This window comes from Cydia fagiglandana, chromosome 11, assembly GCF_963556715.1.
Source record: "Cydia fagiglandana chromosome 11, ilCydFagi1.1, whole genome shotgun sequence".
Lineage (NCBI taxonomy): Eukaryota > Metazoa > Arthropoda > Insecta > Lepidoptera > Tortricidae > Cydia > Cydia fagiglandana.
This window is the reverse complement of record NC_085942.1, coordinates 7052835-7073148: the sequence shown is the minus strand read 5'-3', so window position 1 is coordinate 7073148 and position 20314 is coordinate 7052835. Positions and strand designations below refer to the sequence as shown.

Here is a 20314-nt window from a genome sequence, read left to right as displayed (position 1 = left end):
CAGGCCCTGCGCGTGCGGCTGCGGAGCGCGGCAGAGCGGGGGAGGGGAGACGCGCCGCATCACGCGACATCGACCTTGAATTTGCACGTGTGCCTTGCCCCGGCGGAGCAGTGACGTCATGCGCAGGTGTCAGGTGTCGGGTGGCACCAAAATGGCGGAGCATTTCCAAACCCACAACTGGCGGCGGGCGTAGGGGGGAGGGGAGACTCGCCGGCCAGGTGCGCCATCAAGGCCGATGTCGCGTGATGTGGGGCGGCCCCCCGGTCATCGCAACATCAAAACGTCGTAAGTGACGTGAAATTCATGGCGCTTACATCGTTACAGAAGCGGGGTGTGAATCTCGTGACCTAAACGTGTAAGCGCCAGGGAATTCACGGCGCTTACGGCGTTTCAGTCGACTGAGAGTGACGCAATATTGCGCAATGTTGTGCAATTTACACGTGTTTCTTTCGACTGCGAGTGACTCAATATTGCGTCATCGGGTAAGTATTCTCTGGAAGTTTCTATTGTGAAATAAAAGAAGATGGGTTTAGTTTAGTTATTTTTTATTTTTTCATCAAAATTTAACCGATTCAATGGAAAATATAGGTATTACACAAAATATCGGCGGCATAACACTTGATTTCAGAGTCGACAATATCGTTTACATTGCACAAACTACCTATAATATTGCGTGCCTGTTGAATATTGACGGGGTGATATATCTTGAAATGTTTCTTGAAAAAGTTGAGACGGTTCTCGTAGGTAGACTTTGTTTTGTTCAAGTATCCGATACGTGCGTTAATACACTCCACGACATGTTCGATATGGCTCCATTCCATGTGGTTTATCACCAAGGGGTGTGAGTTTGTCATAGGTTCGTCATCATCGTCACAGGTGAGTAAAAGTAACGGCACCGGAGAGATACACATCTGAAGACGATTGCACTGTATCAGTTGTGGTGAAACACTCATTGGGTTATGAAAGAAGTTTCCGATGACTTCAACTTTTTCCGCAAACATTGCATTCCATTCTTCACTGGTGAGTTCATATCGCCCATTAAAATTGACACAGGCATCTAGTCTGATTTTAGCCTCAATAAACTGCAACTTCAAGTATACATGGATATTTTCAATCAGAGCACTTGCACCAGCAGGACAGCGTTTGAGATTGTAGACACTCTTGCTCAGCTCACAGCGACCGACACCTTCACCGCTGCCGGAACAATCAATCGACGGTGTGTAAGAAGGTGAATAAATGTTTGAATAATTCATTTTTTATTTTATTTTAAAGGCTCCACGACACGTTTACAAGTGAGGACGGTCAATGGTCTACTGAATAATTTTACGAGTGGTACTGGTGAGAGCGTTATACTCAAACAGTGAATCGTTGATGATGAGACAGTATGCCGTGGTGTTAGCCGGCACATTCTCTTTAAACTCCATTTCCAATTTAATATCAATAGCACCAGCTCCCGAGTTGAAGCTGTCACACTGTCTTGACGTGTCAATGACAATTAATGGAGACTGTGTCTTGTAATGAGCGTAATTTACTTGAGGGCTGGTATGATGACGGTTGTAGTACGACCGTTGGAAATTGGTAAATGCGTCGTATAAGAGCGCATAGTTGTTTGTTTTAAATTCAGCCGAAAAGGGATCGTATGGATAATACTGTGCGTTCAAATACACCCTGCAATTGGTAAGATTACAATGGTCGAATATACTCATATCTTTGCTCTTCTCGTTCCTACGAGCCGTTTGGAAACCAACAATGAGATAGCGAGGTTTCTCCAGTTGAGTGCTAGTCTTGATGCACCAAATATGACGTTGTGAGGCAGGCAGTATGGGATATTCGTACAGTTCCCAGGTGCGGAACGCTATCTGAACCGGTATGCCCCTCTCAACATACGACATTAGACGCAATTTCTCCTTATCAGATACTTTTATGACTGGCATCCTCCATGTGACACGGGTGATTTCAATCTCACCATTTGGTGTTGGCGGTTGCGGTACCTTCTCCGCATCAACGGGTGCTAAATCTAAACAGTTTACATCTGTACTGGCGCGATTTAATATCAACTCGTGTTTCCCATTAATTATAACCTTTTTATAGTCCTCGGCGAAACCCAAGAAATGAGATAGTGGTATAGTCACAGTAAACTTGTCTTGAATCTTTTTAGCACCAACTTCCCACCCCGCCGTCTGAAGACTATGGTCCATTTCCTTGGTGTATGAGACTAGTCCCTTAATGGTGGACGTGATACCGCAGTTTCTCGCGCGGTCAATCTCCACACCGTTCAATTCATAACGAATGTCTTGAAATAAAAATGCAGCACCGTTGTTGATCAGTAGACATCCTTTCTCCACTGTGCCCTCCACTAATATTTGACTGTGACTCGGTAGTAGAATTAAATCTTGACGGTTGATACATATGTGGATGTTGTCGTTATTTTTGAACGAGTCATTATACGGAGTGTACGGGTGAAATTCTATACTTTCTATACTATCATCGAATAACACCTTCTCACCAATGTTTAAGATAGATGATGAGGACATACTTGGAAACCGATACTCTGTAAAAATGCACTATTTTCTCGTGTCAATTTCTTTGGCTGTTGTAGTGACTGGCGTTGCTGTCTCTCGTTGTTAATACGACGACGACGACGAGTAGTACTTGCTCCCACGAGAGCAAGATCTCGACTAATTGTAGAAGTGTTGTTACCAAGGCTTTTATTGTTATGAATAATCATTTCTTTTTATTTTTTACTTTTTACGAATATGCAAACGAAGTGCAATGCTTTCACCTCGAAAATTCACCGTATTACCGTGCTCGTTTACAATGCGCAACTCAATGTTTTGTATGCGATTGTTACTCTTCTTGACAGGTAAATATATAATGTTGGTAGGATGTTCAATAATTTGATAGCCGGGCGGGACGTCGGGTGAAAACTCGTGTAAAACATGCGACGGCTTGTTGTTTACGAATGAACCCTCCACAATATTGCACTCTATTCTTATAGTGTTTGTTATGATTATGTTTATTGTTTTATCCGACCAATGTGATGATTTTGCTTTAAGCTTTTTCGGTGAATAACCAAACAATGATCCTATGCTGTTTGGTTTGTCAAAGTGAATATCATACTTTGGCGAGAATATCATACACTTGGAGGTATTGTTGTTTACAAAGATATCTGCCACCGCCATTCTTTCACCCTCTAGGCCTTTAGCCCTCTTGGTCATTTCCTCCTTCAAGAGGTGTATTATACTGGAGAGCTCGTATGAACCTTCAGGAATCGCGATTACATCATCTCCATAGTGAAACAGATTATTGCTCTTATCAACATTGGGAATAGTGTTGAAAGTCTTAAAGTACACGAGAGCACACTCGTAAAAACCATCATTGTCCAATTCTAGAGCCGGTTGAAAGTCTACATTCAACACAGACTCGTTACCGCTCAGACTTATTGTGAATGATGTCATGGACATGATACCTGCTGCTGCTGCTGACGGGTAGAAGTTTAATGTAAGAATGAAACTACACATGTAATGCTCATGATATTTATTTAAAACAAACGCTTAGCATTGGTACACAGGAAATCCAAACACAAGTGTCCACAATTTACAGTATTAAATTTCTGTAGGCGATTGTAATTATACTCTATTCGCATGTTGCGCTGTAGTTTGGTACCGTTTATATAATCAATAAACTCTCGAGGTGGTCTCAAATCACCAAAGCTATCAAAATATAGACAATAATCACCCTTTTTCGCATAGGCACACCAATGTGTACCTTCACCACGCTGAGAGTCTAAATTAATGATACCAGTTTCATAATAGTGAGGATTCTTTGGGAGATTATCTCGCATGAAAACACCTCTAAAGTAGGGGATTTTCTCTCTACGTGCAAATCTCACAATGTCCAAATCGGTGAGAGCTTTATCCATTGGAGGTAAATTTATTTCCTTGTTTTTTTTTTTCTTTTCTTCATCAATTTTGCAGTTGCTGCCGCTACTGTTCCATTAGCCGGTGTAATGTAGAGTCCCATTCCACGTTTATAAGGTGCTAAATATAAACCTCTACCGACAATCTTGCTTTCGGTATTATTATTATTATTTCTATTCTTTACCATTTCATAAATATTTTTAGCAGCAGTGGTAACACCACCGGCCAAAGTTCCCGTGGCGGCTAATGCACCCAGTAGCGGTATCAAAGCCGGTAGGAAACCGCCTCTCTTAGGTATTGGGATGACTCGCTGTTTCTGATGTCCCTTGACAATTTTCCCTTTAACAAAATGTTTTGCCGCTTTTACGCCCACTTTGAGTAGTTTATTAGCAGTTGTATCCTTCCTTTTCGCAATGTGTTTTTTTACAGCGTCACGACTTGCTTTTATGACTTTTGATATGGGGACCATGCCCATACCGTGTTTAACTTTATACTTCATAATCTTATCTACCGCTAACGCGGCAATGCGTTCACCAATTGGATTGTGACCACGCCAACGATTTTCAGCAGCTTTGGCCAATTGTAAATCTGCTTGATGACGTCCCTCCAATGACTTGTCACGCGAGTAGGCAATATCGTGTAATTTACAAGCTTCGTCGAGCGGATTCACACCGGGATCGTTGCGAGCCAATCTCTCCTTCAATCTAGTACCGGGACCGCAATAATTGTAACCGGGTATGTGCGCTTCGAATGGTAGATTATTAATTAAACTATTTATAATACCACCGCCGCTTATGTGATGCTGCTGTCTACGTCTACGTCTACGTAGTTTGGGGTTATGTTTAACACTAACCCCGCCAATGTGTGTTATCATCTCAAGTACCTATACTTGACTGTGTACGTGAGTATAAAGTATGCTTATATATATTTAATATTTGTGTGTGTATATGTGTGAGTATAAAATACACGTCCTAATGATTTGATATGTCACAGTGAAATGAAGCTTAAAAAACAAAACACGTCGCTCGCTATTAAAGATTGGAGTGTTGTTCTGGATGATAATGTGAAACAAACAGTGACTCATCGCTCCTTTAAACACGGCTCGTTGCTGGCGAATAACATTAGATGTCTCATCTGTGGACCTTCCAACTGTGGCAAGACAAATGTTCTATTGACTCTACTCTTACATCCGAACGGTGTAAAGTTTCATAATGTTTATCTTTATTCGAAATCATTGAATCAACCCAAATACCAGTTTCTGAGTAAAGTTTTAGAGCAAGCGGGTGACATTCCGTTTCACACGTACAATGATAAGAGTCAAGTCGTCCCACCGGAGGAAGCCGCCGAGGACAGCGTCATTGTATTCGATGATGTGGCTTTGGAAGATCAAGATGCCATTCGTCAGTACTTTGCAATGGGACGGCATCGTTGGTTGGATTGTTTCTACTTGTGTCAGACATATAGTAGGATACCTAAACAGTTGGTACGTGACAATGCCAATCTTATATTGCTATTCAAACAGGACGAGTTGAATTTAAAACATGCCTATGACGATCACGTGAACACCGACATGAGTTGGGAAATGTTTAAGGGAATTTGTCGCGAGTGTTGGCAGAAAAAGTACACTTTTTTAACAATCGACAAGGAGAGAGACATTAACAAGGGTCGATATCGTAAAGGATTTGACGTTTACATTATTGTATAAAATTTAGTGTCATCTCCGGTTTATCATCAGTTTTATGTTGTCAGCTACTGAGGAACAACCTCTTTATCTAAAATAACAAAAGCAAACATGTTTGGTAATAAAAAGTTGAAACGGAAACTCGTAAATTCAATTGAGAGTGTAAAGAGAAAAGTAAAGGCGTTGCGAGCAGATAAGACATCGCTTGACACTTCGCTAGCGCAAACCTTTGAACCAATCACAAAACCGCTCAATGTTTTAATGAATAAAGCTTTGGAATCCAAGGGTAATAAGAATCACGATGATGACGATGACAATGCTAAACCAGCAGTTATGAATAAACCTCATGGCCCCTTGATAAAAACCTCCACACCATTGCCACAACGTTCGCGTAAAAGGAAATATCTGATCAAAACCGAAGAACCCAATAGTAAACTGATCAAGTGGAGTAATCATCCTTTAACAAAAACACACCAGATTGATAATGATGATGTTGATTCTAATGATTATGACGATGATGATGATGATGATGATGATGACGATGAAGAGAAGAAAACAGAGGGAGATGAAGAGAAAAAAACAGAGGGAGATGAAGAGCTTAGCGATGATGATGAAGATATGAAATCGGCTCTTGAAATTGATGAAGGTGGTAATAGTAGTATTGATGATCTACAAAATAAATATATTAAACATCTTGTTAAAACACCAAAGATACCATTTGGTGTTTATCTCGAGGATGATAAAATGCATATTGGTAATAGTCGAGTTAGAATCATTGATGACGTGTTGTATATTAAAGATTCACGATTCAACATGACTCCTGGACTGTTGGAACTTATCTTTAAACGAGTACCAAACAAGAATGTAATTTTGAAAAAAGATGTAGATGATTACAATAAGATTTTAGACATGACAAACGCTCATCGTAGAGGATTCTCACCCAACGGCCAATTGAGTGGAGATAGAAGTTTAAAGTATCTGCGCTACATTAAACAACCACAAGAATCAAAGAAACATAAAGAAGGTGGGTGTTTGAACTCTGGTAAAAGAGATATATTAACAACTAAAACTTTTTATCCAAAAACCGATTACATCTATTGGGATGACCCGAACGAGCTGGTGAGCCGTTTACAGCTTTTGATAGCATCACAAAACGCTGGCAACACCTCTCATTCGAACGAGATCAATGCAATCGTTGAGGAACTAACTGAGAGCGGTATAATTTTAAAGTAAGAAAACAGACCCGCTTCTGTTTGTTGTTTTAAAAGCTGTTTTCCGGTAAAACCGATCTGTTTCTCCCTGGTTACCTTGTTATAAATACTGATGAAGGCTCCCTCCATCGCTCACTTTCACAATGCCTCTTAACAAGTTTGGACAATACTTGGGCAGCGAATCTACAATCCGTGACGATATAAAAGTGGAACGAGATTTAGTCAATTTTGAAAATAGACGAGTGGCAGGAATTCACAAGTCTTTCCTCAAAACTGATGCCATCTGTAGAGCTGAACTAGATGAACAAGTAGTATTTTTAAACACAAAGCTAAAGGCGAATATTAAAGATATAAAAGATTTACGGGTAAAGCTTGAAAAATTATCAGAAAGAATTACTGCACCAACTCCGTCACAACCTCAAACACCACCATCGACAGCGGCAACAGTTCCAGGAAAGCGCATTGCATTGAAGAAAAATGAGTAAGGCTCAAGTAGTCGACGAGATACACAAGTATGCGAGAAAGACATTTCCACGTCGACGATTCATTCAGAGGGGGCTCGATGACACATGGCAGATTGATCTGATTGATATGCAAAAGTACTCCAAGGATAATAACAACTATAAATACATTCTAGTGTGCATTGATACTTTTTCGAAATACGCTTGGATGCAGCCGCTAAAATCCAAGAGCGCTGACGATGTTACAAGGGCAATGAGCAAAATTTTGAGTGAAGGCGGGAGAAGGCCCAAGAATATTCAGTCAGATGACGGCAAGGAATTCTTCAATCTCAAGTTTAAATCGCTCATGACACGTCATCATATCAACCACTACTCTACCTATAGCGTCATGAAAGCTTCCATAGTGGAAAGACTAATTAGAACCTTAAAACATTGGATTTGGAAGCAATTTAGCTTGAATGGTTCTTACACATGGGTACAACTGATAAGCCAAGTGGAGCATTATTACAATAACAAACCGCATCGTACTATCGGTATGGCGCCGGCGAGTGTGAATAAAAACAACTCTAAACAGTTGTTACATAAAGTCTACGATAACATTAAAATTAAACCACGGGCCAAGTTCAAGGTGGGTCAACATGTGAGAATTAGTAAATATAAATCCACCTTCGCCAAAGGCTACACCGGCAATTGGACTACGGAGATATTTACAATAACTAGAGTGCAAACTACTAATCCAGTGACATATTTACTTCAAGACGCTAATCACCAACCCATCTCTGGATGTTTCTATGAACAAGAGTTGCAGAAAACTAAACACCATGACATTTATCTAGTGGAAAAAGTGTTGAAACGTCGTGGAAATAAAGTGTATGTAAAATGGCTCGGCTTAAATGAAAAAAGTTGGATAGATAAAGATAACATTGTCTAACTATTATTATGTTCAATAAACATTTATCTACTCTAAATCAATGAGGTTTCATTCAATAAAACATCTCTATATTCAGAAATATTATATATATTTATTGTTATTAATTATTATTAGTATACCTATACGTGTACAATTATAATACATGTGCAGTGAGCTAGCAATTTAAAAGTAAACAATGAAAAGGAAACAAAAATACACCATCATTAATAATCACCAGAATCTATTATGTTTGGACCTACCACACAAAATATGACATTAATTAAATATGTAAAAGATTCCACATTGCACACTGCGCGTGAAAAAAGTTCCGCTGTAACACCACCTAACAAGTCAATCCAGTCTTGAAAATTTATTTGGGCGTCTCCCACTATTTCTTCCGCTTCATCGTTTAAATCGTCCCACATTACAATTAAACGGTAAATATGACAATCGTCACGGTGACCTTCGACATATAAACTTTTCAACAATCTCGCCACTTCTGCTCTAAATGAGTGTAATGGCATGGGCACGCGCCATCTATTAATCAATGTATTCTTTTGGAACGCTTCCATCCACTCGTTTTTACATTGTTGATGAAAAGATTTCACTTCGTTGCTGGAATCGCTCTCGTGGCCGTAGTACAAGGGATTGGTGTGTTTTTCCTTGCCCCCGTCGTCTTGTGCTTTCGCTGTTGCCATCGGTTGTGCGGGTGGTGAGTGTGAAGTGGAGCTGCTGCATCCACCGTCACAGCCGCCGCCTGTGGTCGTGGACAACCAGCACTGGCAGCACCAAGCGGTCATGGTACTGTTAATGTCAGCTGGGGAAGATGTAATAAAAATTAGGTATTGTTTATATTAAAAGTAAGCAAAAAGTGTATCTAATTGAGAAGTTTTTAATTACAAAGACAGAACAGAGTTCATATACTCAAAAAATTAGTATGATACGACTATACTTGAAAAGAAACTTACATTTGGTATGTGATGAAGCTTGTGGATCCATTGTTGTAGAATATTATTTCAACACGATAATTGTAGTGACACTCTAGTGAGAATGCGGTGAAATGACTGTTTACTATGGCTGAACATGCTCTTTTATAAACCCGGTGGAGGGGAGCGGGGGCATAGGAGTGCGGGGTGTAGGGAGCGCGGCATAGGAGAGCGGGGTGTAGGGGCAGGGGGGCAGGGTGTAGGGGGCGGGGTGTACGGGGCAGGGGGAAGGGGGCGGGGTGTAGGGGGCAGGGTGTAGGGGGCGGGGTGTAGGGGGCAGGGGGAAGGGGGCGGGGTGTAGGGGGCGAGGTGATTATGGCAAAGAAACGTGTGAACCCAGTAAAGAAAACTAAGTACAATGTTTTGTAAAAAATAAATATATACTTACCTCAACTTTCAGTGATGAACAATCTCTGTCGAGCGATGTCAAATGCAGCCATTTACTTGCGCAATGAGATATAGTTGAGAAATCGGATGACGTCATATTTATTCTATTCCATGACTTCTAGAATACATTGTATAACAGTCCACAAACACGCTAATTTAGCATATCCCCGAGAAATTATGAGAATGTAGTCGAGAAATTGAGGCTGGTCCTACCGTGACGGGGTGGCCTAGAGGTTCATACAGTGTGTGGTGACGATAGCCCCGGTTAGCTAAAGATGCGCTGGTTCGAATCCGACCTTCGCCACTGGAGACCACCCCGTCACTTTTTGCGTTTCTCCTATGATACTGCAGTTTTGGAACTAACGTTGCGCATACATACTGTCGCCCTCTGGCGGGGCTGGCAGAATTCAAACTCACATACAAAGTGGAGACATCTATTCATTTCATAGCGGATGGTTTAGGAACTAACGTTGCGCATACATACTGTCGCCCCCACGCAGGGCTGGTGGGGATTTTTAGAACTAACGTTGCGCATACATACTGTCGCCCCCAGGCAGGGCTGGTGAGGATTTTTGGAACTAACGTTGCGCATACATACTGTCGCCCCCAGGCAGGGCTGGTGAGGATTTTTGGAACTAACGTTGCGCATACATACTGTCGCCTCTAGCGGGGAGTAGAGTGAACTAACCAGTGGCGCATACATACTGTCGCCCCCACGCAGGGCTGGTGGGGATTTTGGGAACTAACGTTGCGCATACATACTGTCGCCCCCACGCAGGGCTGGTGGGGATTTTTGGAACTAACGTTGCGCATACATACTGTCGCCCCCAGGCAGGGCTGGTGGGGATTTTTGGAACTAACGTTGCGCATACATACTGTCGCCCTCAGGCAGGGCTGGTGGGGATTTTTAGAACTAACCTTGCGCATACATACTGTCGCCCCCAGGCAGGGCTGGTGGATATTTTTGGAACTAACGTTGCGCATACATACTGTCGCCCCCAGGCAGGGCTGGCGGGGATTTTTAGAACTAACCTTGCGCATACATACTGTCGCCCCCAGGCAGGGCTGACGGATAATTTTGGAACTAACGTTACGCATACATACTGTCGCCCCCAGGCAGGGCTGGCGGGGATTTTTGGAACTAACCTTGCGCATACATACTGTCGCCCCCAGGCAGGGCTGGTGGGGATTTTTGGAACTAACGTTGCGCATACACAGTGGCGACTCTAGCGGGGAGTAGAGTGAACTAACCAGCGGCGCATACATACTGTCGCCCTCCGGCGGGGCTGGCGGATATTTTCGGAACTAACGTTGCGCATAGACAGTGGCGCCTCTAGCGGGGAGTAGAGTGAACTAACCAGTGGCGCCATCTAGCGGAGACCTTTGGAACTAACGTTGCGCATAGACAGTGGCGCCATCTAGCGGGGAGTAGGGTGAACTAAATTGTCACTACCTTACGCATACATACTGTCGCCCTCTGGCGGAAAAGTTCTGGTCCAAAAGCGGCACAAACACACTACTCGCGGTGACCCAAAATGAGTCTTGGCCTCAAACACAAGAGCACGCCACTTTGATCGGTCCAGAGCGGTATCCCGCCAGCTTTGACCTACTAGCAATATTAAATTATAAGCGAATGTTTGTTTTGCGCGTTCAGATATTTGTGAGCGCCTTGGCTGCTCCGATATATCTGATGGCGCCTGTATAATACGAGTGAGCAAATTGTCATTATTTTGCCGCTAGCTACTCCTTGGCGGTGGAACAGCTAATATTACAAATAACAATGATATTACCTTCCATTCGTCATCATCATCATCCTCTTCGGGAGGTTGCTCCTGTGTAATGATTCCATTCACTGGAGCATTCGCCTCTTTAGGCTCCTCTGGTTCCACCAGTTTCATCAGCTGAAAATTATAATAACCTCGTAAGACCCAACATACAAAGTTTCCCAATATTTAATTTGAACCTTATTTTAGTAAATTGGAACGAATTTCATTTGTTTTAAACGGCAATGAAACAAAAGAAAAGCTACTTTATTTGGTTCACGAAAGCTACTTTATTTGGTTCACGAAAGCTACTTTATTTGGTTCAAATTAGACTGCAACGAATAAGTACATCCTAATGTACATTTAGTTTCAGAAGGATAACATCAGGATCAGTGTGATTGCTTGATATTTCCACAGTTTTAAGGGTGGTATTAATAATACGCATGTTAATTCAATACTGACGAATTAAAATTCCAAAATGTGCCTAAATTTTGGTAAACAAAATTAAATATTAAAGACTATAGGTACCGTCGAATTCACAAATACAAGCCAACATTCCAAATATAGGTATATTAACACGCCTCTAAGTATCTTAACGACAATAAGGTCTTGTTTTAACATTTATTATTCAGCAAATAAAAACAAAGAAAGAAATAAACAAGTTTCACTTACAAAACTATAGATAAAACATTTGCCCCAGATCGCCGTCAATGGGCAAGGTGCCCAGAAGGCTGGCCGTATTTCCCCGCTGTATAGCGATGCTAATACGCTGGGCGAAATAGTGGCCAGCCCTCTGGTCACCAGAAGCCTCTATTGCCTTGTTTTATATATTTTTGGCTTGTTAGTTTGTAAAGATGTTTGTGAAGTCGACCATACAATACATAAAGTATTCTTTTCTCAAAATTAATAGATCATAGAGTGGAAATTACAAGTACAACGCAACTGTTTCTTATTTCTTATAAAATAGTATCTAGTTTACTCAGTTGATTATATCTACAAGGAAATGATTTGCTTTTAAATCATTTTCAGAGACGAAAAATAGTACCATCATTGTAAACTAGATTTGATCAGAACTAGATTAGTTTTTTATTATTTTACAGGACCTTTATACTATTGTACATAGAGTTGTTTTTGTTTGTAAAATAGCGTATACGTAATAGCACAACCGTACTGCGTAGGAGTTATCGATAATCTAGATTCTAGACAAAACATGTGTAACATGAGAATATTATTTGTTATGCAATAAGAGTATAATAGATTAGGATAGGATATTTTTTTGCTCTAGTAATGTTGGTCGTGACTCGCAAGTTTTGGCGATCAGCCAAATTCATTGAAAGGATGTATGTTGTATAAATTAATTATATCCATACCTACTTATTTAAGTTTCCTTTAATGTTCATAAACGATTATTACTGTCTAGGCCGCTGGATGGTCACAAAAAAAAAAACAAAGTATGTACTTACAGCTCGATAGTCCAAAGGCCCGGCTTGGGGTGCTATTCTACCTATCCAATTTCTTTGTCCAATGCGTATTGCGTCTCACATTTTGCTTTAATGAGAGTGAGGCGCGTTGACATTGGACAAAGAAATCGGAAAGGTAGAATACCCCGCTTATGCTCTGGTTTCCTAGGATAGCGGTGCCGTCATATAGCGGCCGTCTCCATACAAATACTACGACATCCATATTGAGCCGTATTATTTAGTATGGAGACCGCCGCTACATGACGGCACCGCTATTCAAGGAAAACCGGTCTTTAGACTTGTGCGCTTCGGTCTAACAATAGGATGAGCCGTATAGTTAGAGAAAAACAAGAGTATATTGAAGTATACAGACCTCGAGCATCTCATCGTTGAGGGAGTTGAGCAGGCAGCCCAGGAACTCCTCGGCGTCCTCCTGGCGGCCCTCCTGCGAGCCGGGGAAGGGGCGCAGCGCGCGCAGCACGCGCAGCCCCGCCGCGCCGTCCAGCGCCGGCCCGGCCGGCACCGGCACCGCGGGCGCGCCCGCCTCGCCGCGCGCCGCCCCGCACCCGCCCCGCGCTCGCCCCAGCGCCAGCGGGCTGAACTCGTAGCACAGCTCCACCCTGGGTGATAAGTTGATAGCTTATACTTGATCAAACGGATCTTGTCAGTAGAAAAAGGCGGCAAATTTGAAAAATATAGGCGCGAAGGGATGTCGGATCATAGAAAATTTGAATTTCGCGCCTTTTTCTACTGACAAGATTTTCTCGACCATCTATAATAGACTGGTCATATTTTTCATAAAAACGATTTCGACTGGCAAAGCATATTACTTTTTGGCAACTGGGTTTTTTAACCTAATTAGACCCCGCTGAATCCGAATTTGCCGGTTGCTTGATCGAATTCTTGACCGGAAGTGAGATATTTGACATTAAAGGTCCCTTTTCTTCGTTTTTCGTAAATAACTCTTAAACGGTGGCGCATAGAAAAAAATGTTCTATTACATAAGTAATCTGCATAAAATTACCTACAAGAAACATTCGGTACAATTTTTCGCTAGTATCAATATTCAAAGAGATTTCAACGCGGGAAATTTAATTATAATCACTTCTAAGGTCCCGTTTTTTAGGTTTCCGTAAATAACTCATAAACGGTGGCCAATATCAAAAAATGTTGTTAGAATTTAATAATCTACACAAAATTTTGAATAAAAAAGATTCAGTACACTTTTCGCAGGGATCAATATTTAAAACGATAATAAAGAGGGAAAGTTAATTATAATAAATTCTAAGGTTCCTTGTTTTTATTTTTTCGTTAATAATTTTAAAATTATGAATCATCATAAGCAAAAAAAATCTTATACATAAATAATAAACGTAAAATTTTCTACAAGAAACATTTAGAACACTTTTCGCTAGGATCAATATTTAAAAAGACAAAGCAGCGGGTAAGTTAATTATAATCAATTTTAAAGTCCCTTTTTAGTTTTTTGTAAATAACTCGTAAACGGTGTCCCATAGCAAAATAGGTTTTGAATAAAAAATTATCTACATAAAATTTCCTCCAAAAAACATCTAGAACACTTTTCTCTAGGATCAATATTTCAAGCGATATTAAAGGAAGAAAGTTAATTACAATCAGTTCACAGGTCACTTTTTTTTAGAGTTTCGTAAATAACTTGTAAACGGTGGCCCGTTGCAAAACAATATTCTACATAAATACTAAACATAAAATTGTCCACAAAAAAGGTTCTGTACACTTTTTCGCTACGATCAATATTCAAAGAGGTATTATTAAAGGGGGTAAGTTAATTATAATCAATTTTCAGGTCCCTATTTTTAGATTTTCGTAAATGACTCGTAAAATAAGGCTCATAGCAAAATAAGTTCTTAATGTTCTTGTAAATAAATACTCGATATAAAATTTTCTACGAAAAACATATGGAAAACATAATGAAAATAAACCGGCCAAGCGCGAGTCGGACTCACGTTGCAAGGGTTCCGTACATTACCCAATTTTTAACAATGTATTTTGTATATGTGAAACGCAAGTGATTGCCTTTAAAAAACCTGTCGGGATCGGTTCAAAAACTGAGTAATGCCCGACTCGCGCTTGACTGCATAATTCTAATAGGTTTTCCTGTCGTCTATAGAGGTTCTATTCTGTATATTTTTTCAAAATTTTAGACTCAATAGTTTCGGAGACTAAAGCCCCTCCCCCCAAAATAAAACATTAAAATACAAAAAATGACCATCGGGGGGATGGTCTGGCCTTTATCTCCGAAACTTCTGGGTCTACATTTTTAAAATAAAATAAAATAGTTCTTTACCTATATAGACGAAAACCTAAAAATAGGGACCTGGAAATTGAATATAATTTTAATTAACTTACCCCCTTTAATACCTCTTTAAATATTGATCGTAGCGAAAAAGTGTACAGAACCTTTTTTGTGGACAATTTTATGTTTAGTATTTACGTAGAATATTGTTTTGTAACGGGCCACCGTTTACGAGTTATTTACGAAAAACTAAAAAAAGTGACCTGTGAACTGATTGTAATTAACTTTCTTCCTTTAATATCGCTTGAAATATTGCTCCTAGAGAAAAGTGTTCTAGATGTTTTTTGGAGGAAATTTTATGTAGATAATTTGTTATTAAAAACCTATTTTGCCATGGGACTCCGTTTACGAGTTATTTACAAAAAACTGAAAAGGGACTTTAAAATTGATTATAATTAACTTACCCGCTGCTTTGTCTTTTTAAATATTGATCCTAGCGAAAAGTGTTCTAAATGTTTCTTGTAGAAAATTTTACGTTTATTATTTATGTATAAGATTTTTTTTGCTTATGATGATTCATAATTTTAAAATTATTAACGAAAAAATAAAAACAAGGAACCTTAGAATTTATTATAATTAACTTTCCCTCTTTATTATCTTTTTAAATATTGATCCCTGCGAAAAGTATACTGAATCTTTTTTATTCAAAATTTTGTGTAGATTATTAAATTCTAACAACATTTTTTGATATTGGCCACCGTTTATGAGTTATTTACGAAAACCTAAAAAACGGGACCTTAGAAGTGATTATAATTAAATTTCCCGTGTTGAAATCTCTTTGAATATTGATCCTAGCGAAAAATTGTACTTAATCTTTCTTGTAGGCAATTTTATGTAGATTACTTATATAATAGAACATTTTTTGCTATGCGCCACCGTTTAAGAGTTATTTACGAAAAACGAAAAAAAAGGACCTTTAATGTCAAATATCTCACTTCCGGTCAAGATTTCGATCGAGCAACCGGCAAATTCGGATTCAGCAGGGTCTAATTAGGCTAAAAAACCCGGTTGCCAAAAAGTAATATGATTTGCCAGTCGCATCAAGAAGGAGAGCGATTTTGAATCTTTTTGTCTAGTCTATAAGTTTATATAACTGCCTTTAATCAACGACGAAGCAGGAACACAGTGTAATGGTCGCGATTGGTCATTTCATTCTCCTGAGTTGAGTCAGACCAAGTTGGCAACGACTTTGATAGCACAGACTGTACAAACATCATAATTTCATAGAAGATTGACGTTTAAAATAACACTTGCACTGCCTATATTATCAAAATCGTTGCCATCTTAGCTTGGTCTGACTCTAGTAATTCTACGCAACGTTTTTGCCGTCACACGAACGAGACAAGTACGAGTTTTATGCACTTACCTAGAGAAAAACAATACAAAATATACGTTCTCACATTAGCGTGAAACTACGACCCTCACTATAAATGATAAATATGTGAAAATTGCATAGCATGAGTCATATGCACAACTTCGTAATAGAGTATCATTATCAACAATCTTTCTATATGAACGAGGGAAATTGATAAACTTACAACTTTTTTCTTTACAGATATTATAGACCTAAATACTAAATAGACCATTTCCCAGTCAACCGAGCGTTAGCAAAAGTCTCCATTTCAGCTTGCTAAATGTTTTCATATGTCCGGATGTTCTCCTCTACAAGTCGCAATTCTCAACCGATTCTCGTGAAATTTTGTAACCAGGTTCGATGATTAAATATATTTTTGGTCAATTATACTTTTGAATATTTATTATTTATTTCTTTATTTAGTTCTAAATTATGCTCACAAGGTCTCACAGAGCCACCAGTAATATGTTACTTAACTGAATACGTAGAATGGATTGCTTGTATAATTACAAACAAATTGCTACAAAGTAACATTCTGCACGATCTTTATCAGTTACAATTGTTTCCTTGTCTTATATAAGTTTTATTATGCAAGGGCATTCCTTATCTCATATCTACTTAAACTTGTCCATGAACTGATTTGTTTGCATTATGTTATAGTTTACTCAGCAAGTTTTGTCAACAATAAATGATTTATTGTTAAAACCATTTTCAGAGACGAAAAATAATACCATCATTGTAAACTAGACATTGCAAACTAGAAGAATCCAAAACATTTGGTGTAACCATTTCTTCAAATCTTTGCTTAATTTTTTTTTCCAAACGCAGTAACCCTTTTACTTTACTAACTAAACTTTTATGTTTATGTCAACTAACCTGAAGAATTTTATAAATATCAAACGAAAAATTCGAAATCTCGGCTTATTGAAGGAGATATTCGGCATGTGTAAAATTATGCAAGTAATTATAAAATGCGCGCCGCCTGTAAAATTATAAAAGCATATGGACGCACGTCTACACTGGCCATTTTGTGCGCTAGGAAACTGCCTCGCGCGTATGCTCGCTCTGTGTGGACCCGGCTATTAAGGAAACTAGAAAGAATTGAAAAGTTGACTCACATGGAGTCAATGACGGGTGTGCTAGACTTGCCGCGTCGGGTTTGGTAGGGCAGTGCCTTCAGCATGTTGTAGAAGGGAGGACACGCTATCAACGCTTGTAGAATCGAGTTGACGTAGCAATAGTTGGAGCGGTTCGTGAGGCCGCGGGGTAGAAGCGTCACTGGCTTGTTGTCCAGCTGATATTTTGACAGGAATTCTGAAAATAAGAAATGTTTTAAGGAGACTATAAGTAAAACAATAGTTTTAATGCTCTGAGATAGATGTAGGCTGGTCGAATTGTTATAAACGTAAAATATTGAAACAAATTTAAGTAAATTGAAAAATCAAGTTAAAAGATTTAGAATGTAACACTTTGACCGCCCGTCATCTGACGCGAAGCAATATCAAACTTCGACTTAGCTGTTTCCAAATAAGACATATGAAATATTGACATTTTGAAAATATTTACCTCCCATCCTGTAAGAGTTCGGGTCATCAGCGAATGGCGAAGGCTGCACAGGCAGCGCTGGCGTAGGCTCCTTCTGAATAGGAACCTCCCGGACCTCGGGCACAGGTTGGCTGGGAGACGCCGGTTTAGCAGCAGGGGTTATACTAATGGCGTTCACAGAGGTCTTCTCGGAGTAGGAGATGGCAGTAGGCGCGGCGGTCGGCCGCGGCACAGGGGAGCTTTTATCTGGAGCCGTTATTTGAGATGGAGACGCGTCAAAAGGGGGCACTTTAGCCACTGGTTTTTGAATGCTAGCCGTCGCTGGTGGCGATACTGTGGTCGGGCTTGGGGGCTCTTCGATAGGCAAAGGTGCCGGCGGCGAAGCCGTCACTGTGACCGCTGCGGTCTTGCTTGAGAACAGACTTGCCCAGGATTTCCCTGGAGCCGGTTGGGGTTGAGGTTGCACCACAGGCGGCGGCAAGTCTCCACGGTTTCTAGGAGTGGGTGGTGGGGGGAAATCTGACGCAGTAGGCGCTGGGGGAGGCGGCTGAGGCACTGGAGGCGGTTCAGGCGCGGCTGTCGACTTTCTAGAGTGTCCGAAAGGTGATTTGTTAGTTACGATCAGCGGTGGCCCTTGCGAATGTAGCGTGATCGAGATAGGCATAGGCGCCTTGCTTGGCGGCAGCGGCGGATCGCGTTTAGGATGCTCAACCGGCGCGGCGGGGCTTGGGACTTCGGCAGTTTCACTCGTCGGTGACCTGTTAGCCACGTTATCCCTCTTCTGTCTATTGCCAAACGGCGCTTTTGGGGTAGATACCGCCTGTTGTACAGGCACGGCCGCTTGAGGAACCAGGGGCTTAGCCGGTTGCTTGCCTCCTGAGAACGGGGCTGCCGGGCCTTTCGTAGTTTTATTTACCACTGGAGGCATCTTATTCGCGGCGGGAACTTGACTCGCAGACGCCATCGGCGGGAACGCCTTAGCTGGTATCTGATTAACTTCAGGAGCCTTTTCATTCGCTACCCAAGCTGGCTTGACGGCTTCTACTTTAGGGGTAGGTGAAGCTTTGTCACTGGCTGGTTTTTGTTCTATCGGTCGTTCTGTCTGCTTCGGGCTGCCCGGGCCCTTGCTGATGGTCAGATCTTTAATAGGTAACGATTCCACAGCAGAGGCGGTCGCTGGCGGCGTCTTCTGTTCTTGACTCTTTTCTGGCGGAGTGTATTTATTCTGATTGTGCGATTGGACTACGAAGTTTTTAGCGTGCACATTAAACTGGTGCGGAGTCGATTGATGTGGTGGTTGAGGCTGTATAGGTATAGGTGGTGGATGTGGTGGTGGGGGGAGATACATGGGCGGCATGTATTCTACGCCCCCGTCTACAGGCGGGCCGTATGGAGGGGCGTAATGAGCGCCAGCGTAATAAGCATCTACAGCTTCCTGCTCCATCACAACCTCTTGTTGGTATTCATCAGGCTTGTCTTCACCTTCGACAGGTATCTGATATTCTTGGTAGTAAGGCGGGTACGCGTAAGGTCCGTAGACTAGAGGTTGGTATACGGGTAGGTGGTAGAGAGGGGCTCCTGCCTGGGCCTGTGCGGCGGGGTAGTACTGCGGGTACTGGACGTAGTAGGGGGGCGGTTGGGGAGGTGGCGGAGAAGGGGGGCGCTTGCCGCGGCGGTCGCGGCGGTGGTTGCGCGGCGGGCGGTCCACTTGTGGCGGCGGCGCGTATTGAGGCTGGGGCGGCTGGTAGTACTGCCCCATGTAGCCATGCACGTTCACGTTGGCGGTCACCTGGGAATATTAGCATTTTTTTATAAACAGTAAAAAAAATGCAAAGGCAATTTCGTAGTACATATATTCTATAAATATTAATAAGTTTAGATAAGGGTTAATTAAAAATGCGTCAGTGTCTAGGTATATTAAACAACGGTTTTAATACTGGTGCAGCACATTTCTGTATTGATAAAATATCAACAAAACTAATTAATGCAGCCACATTATGTTAATTTTGTAAAAATATAACAGAGAATTCCTCAATAGATAAATGTTGTTCATTCATAAAAAGATTCATAGAAAGATTTAGAAAGATTTTAAGAGGGTCTGGCCTAGTGGGTAGTGACCCTGCCTGCGAAGCCGATGGTCCTGGGTTCGAATCCCAGTAAGGGCGTTTATTTGTATGATGATACAGATATTTGTTCCTGAGTCATGGGTGTTTTCTATGTATTTAAGTATTTGTATATTATATATATCGTTGTCTGAGTACCCACAACACAAGCCTTCTTGAGCTTACTGTGGGACTTAGT

At 41.1% G+C, this 20314-nt stretch overlaps 1 protein-coding gene across 4 annotated transcripts in view; it reads right to left on the bottom strand.

The window, feature by feature from the left end:
* LOC134668827 (uncharacterized) overlaps nucleotides 1–20314 on the bottom strand; it is a 48555-nt gene that overhangs the window by 18056 nt on the left and 10185 nt on the right. For all 4 annotated transcript variants that reach the window (XM_063526287.1, XM_063526288.1, XM_063526289.1 and 1 more), the window contains 4 exons: nucleotides 18035–19802; nucleotides 17587–17782; nucleotides 13153–13399; nucleotides 11347–11457 (listed from right to left, as the gene is read on the bottom strand). In XM_063526287.1, the coding sequence (XP_063382357.1) occupies nucleotides 11347–11457; nucleotides 13153–13399; nucleotides 17587–17782; nucleotides 18035–19802 (2322 nt within the window). The remainder of the gene's footprint in view (nucleotides 1–11346; nucleotides 11458–13152; nucleotides 13400–17586; nucleotides 17783–18034; nucleotides 19803–20314) is intronic.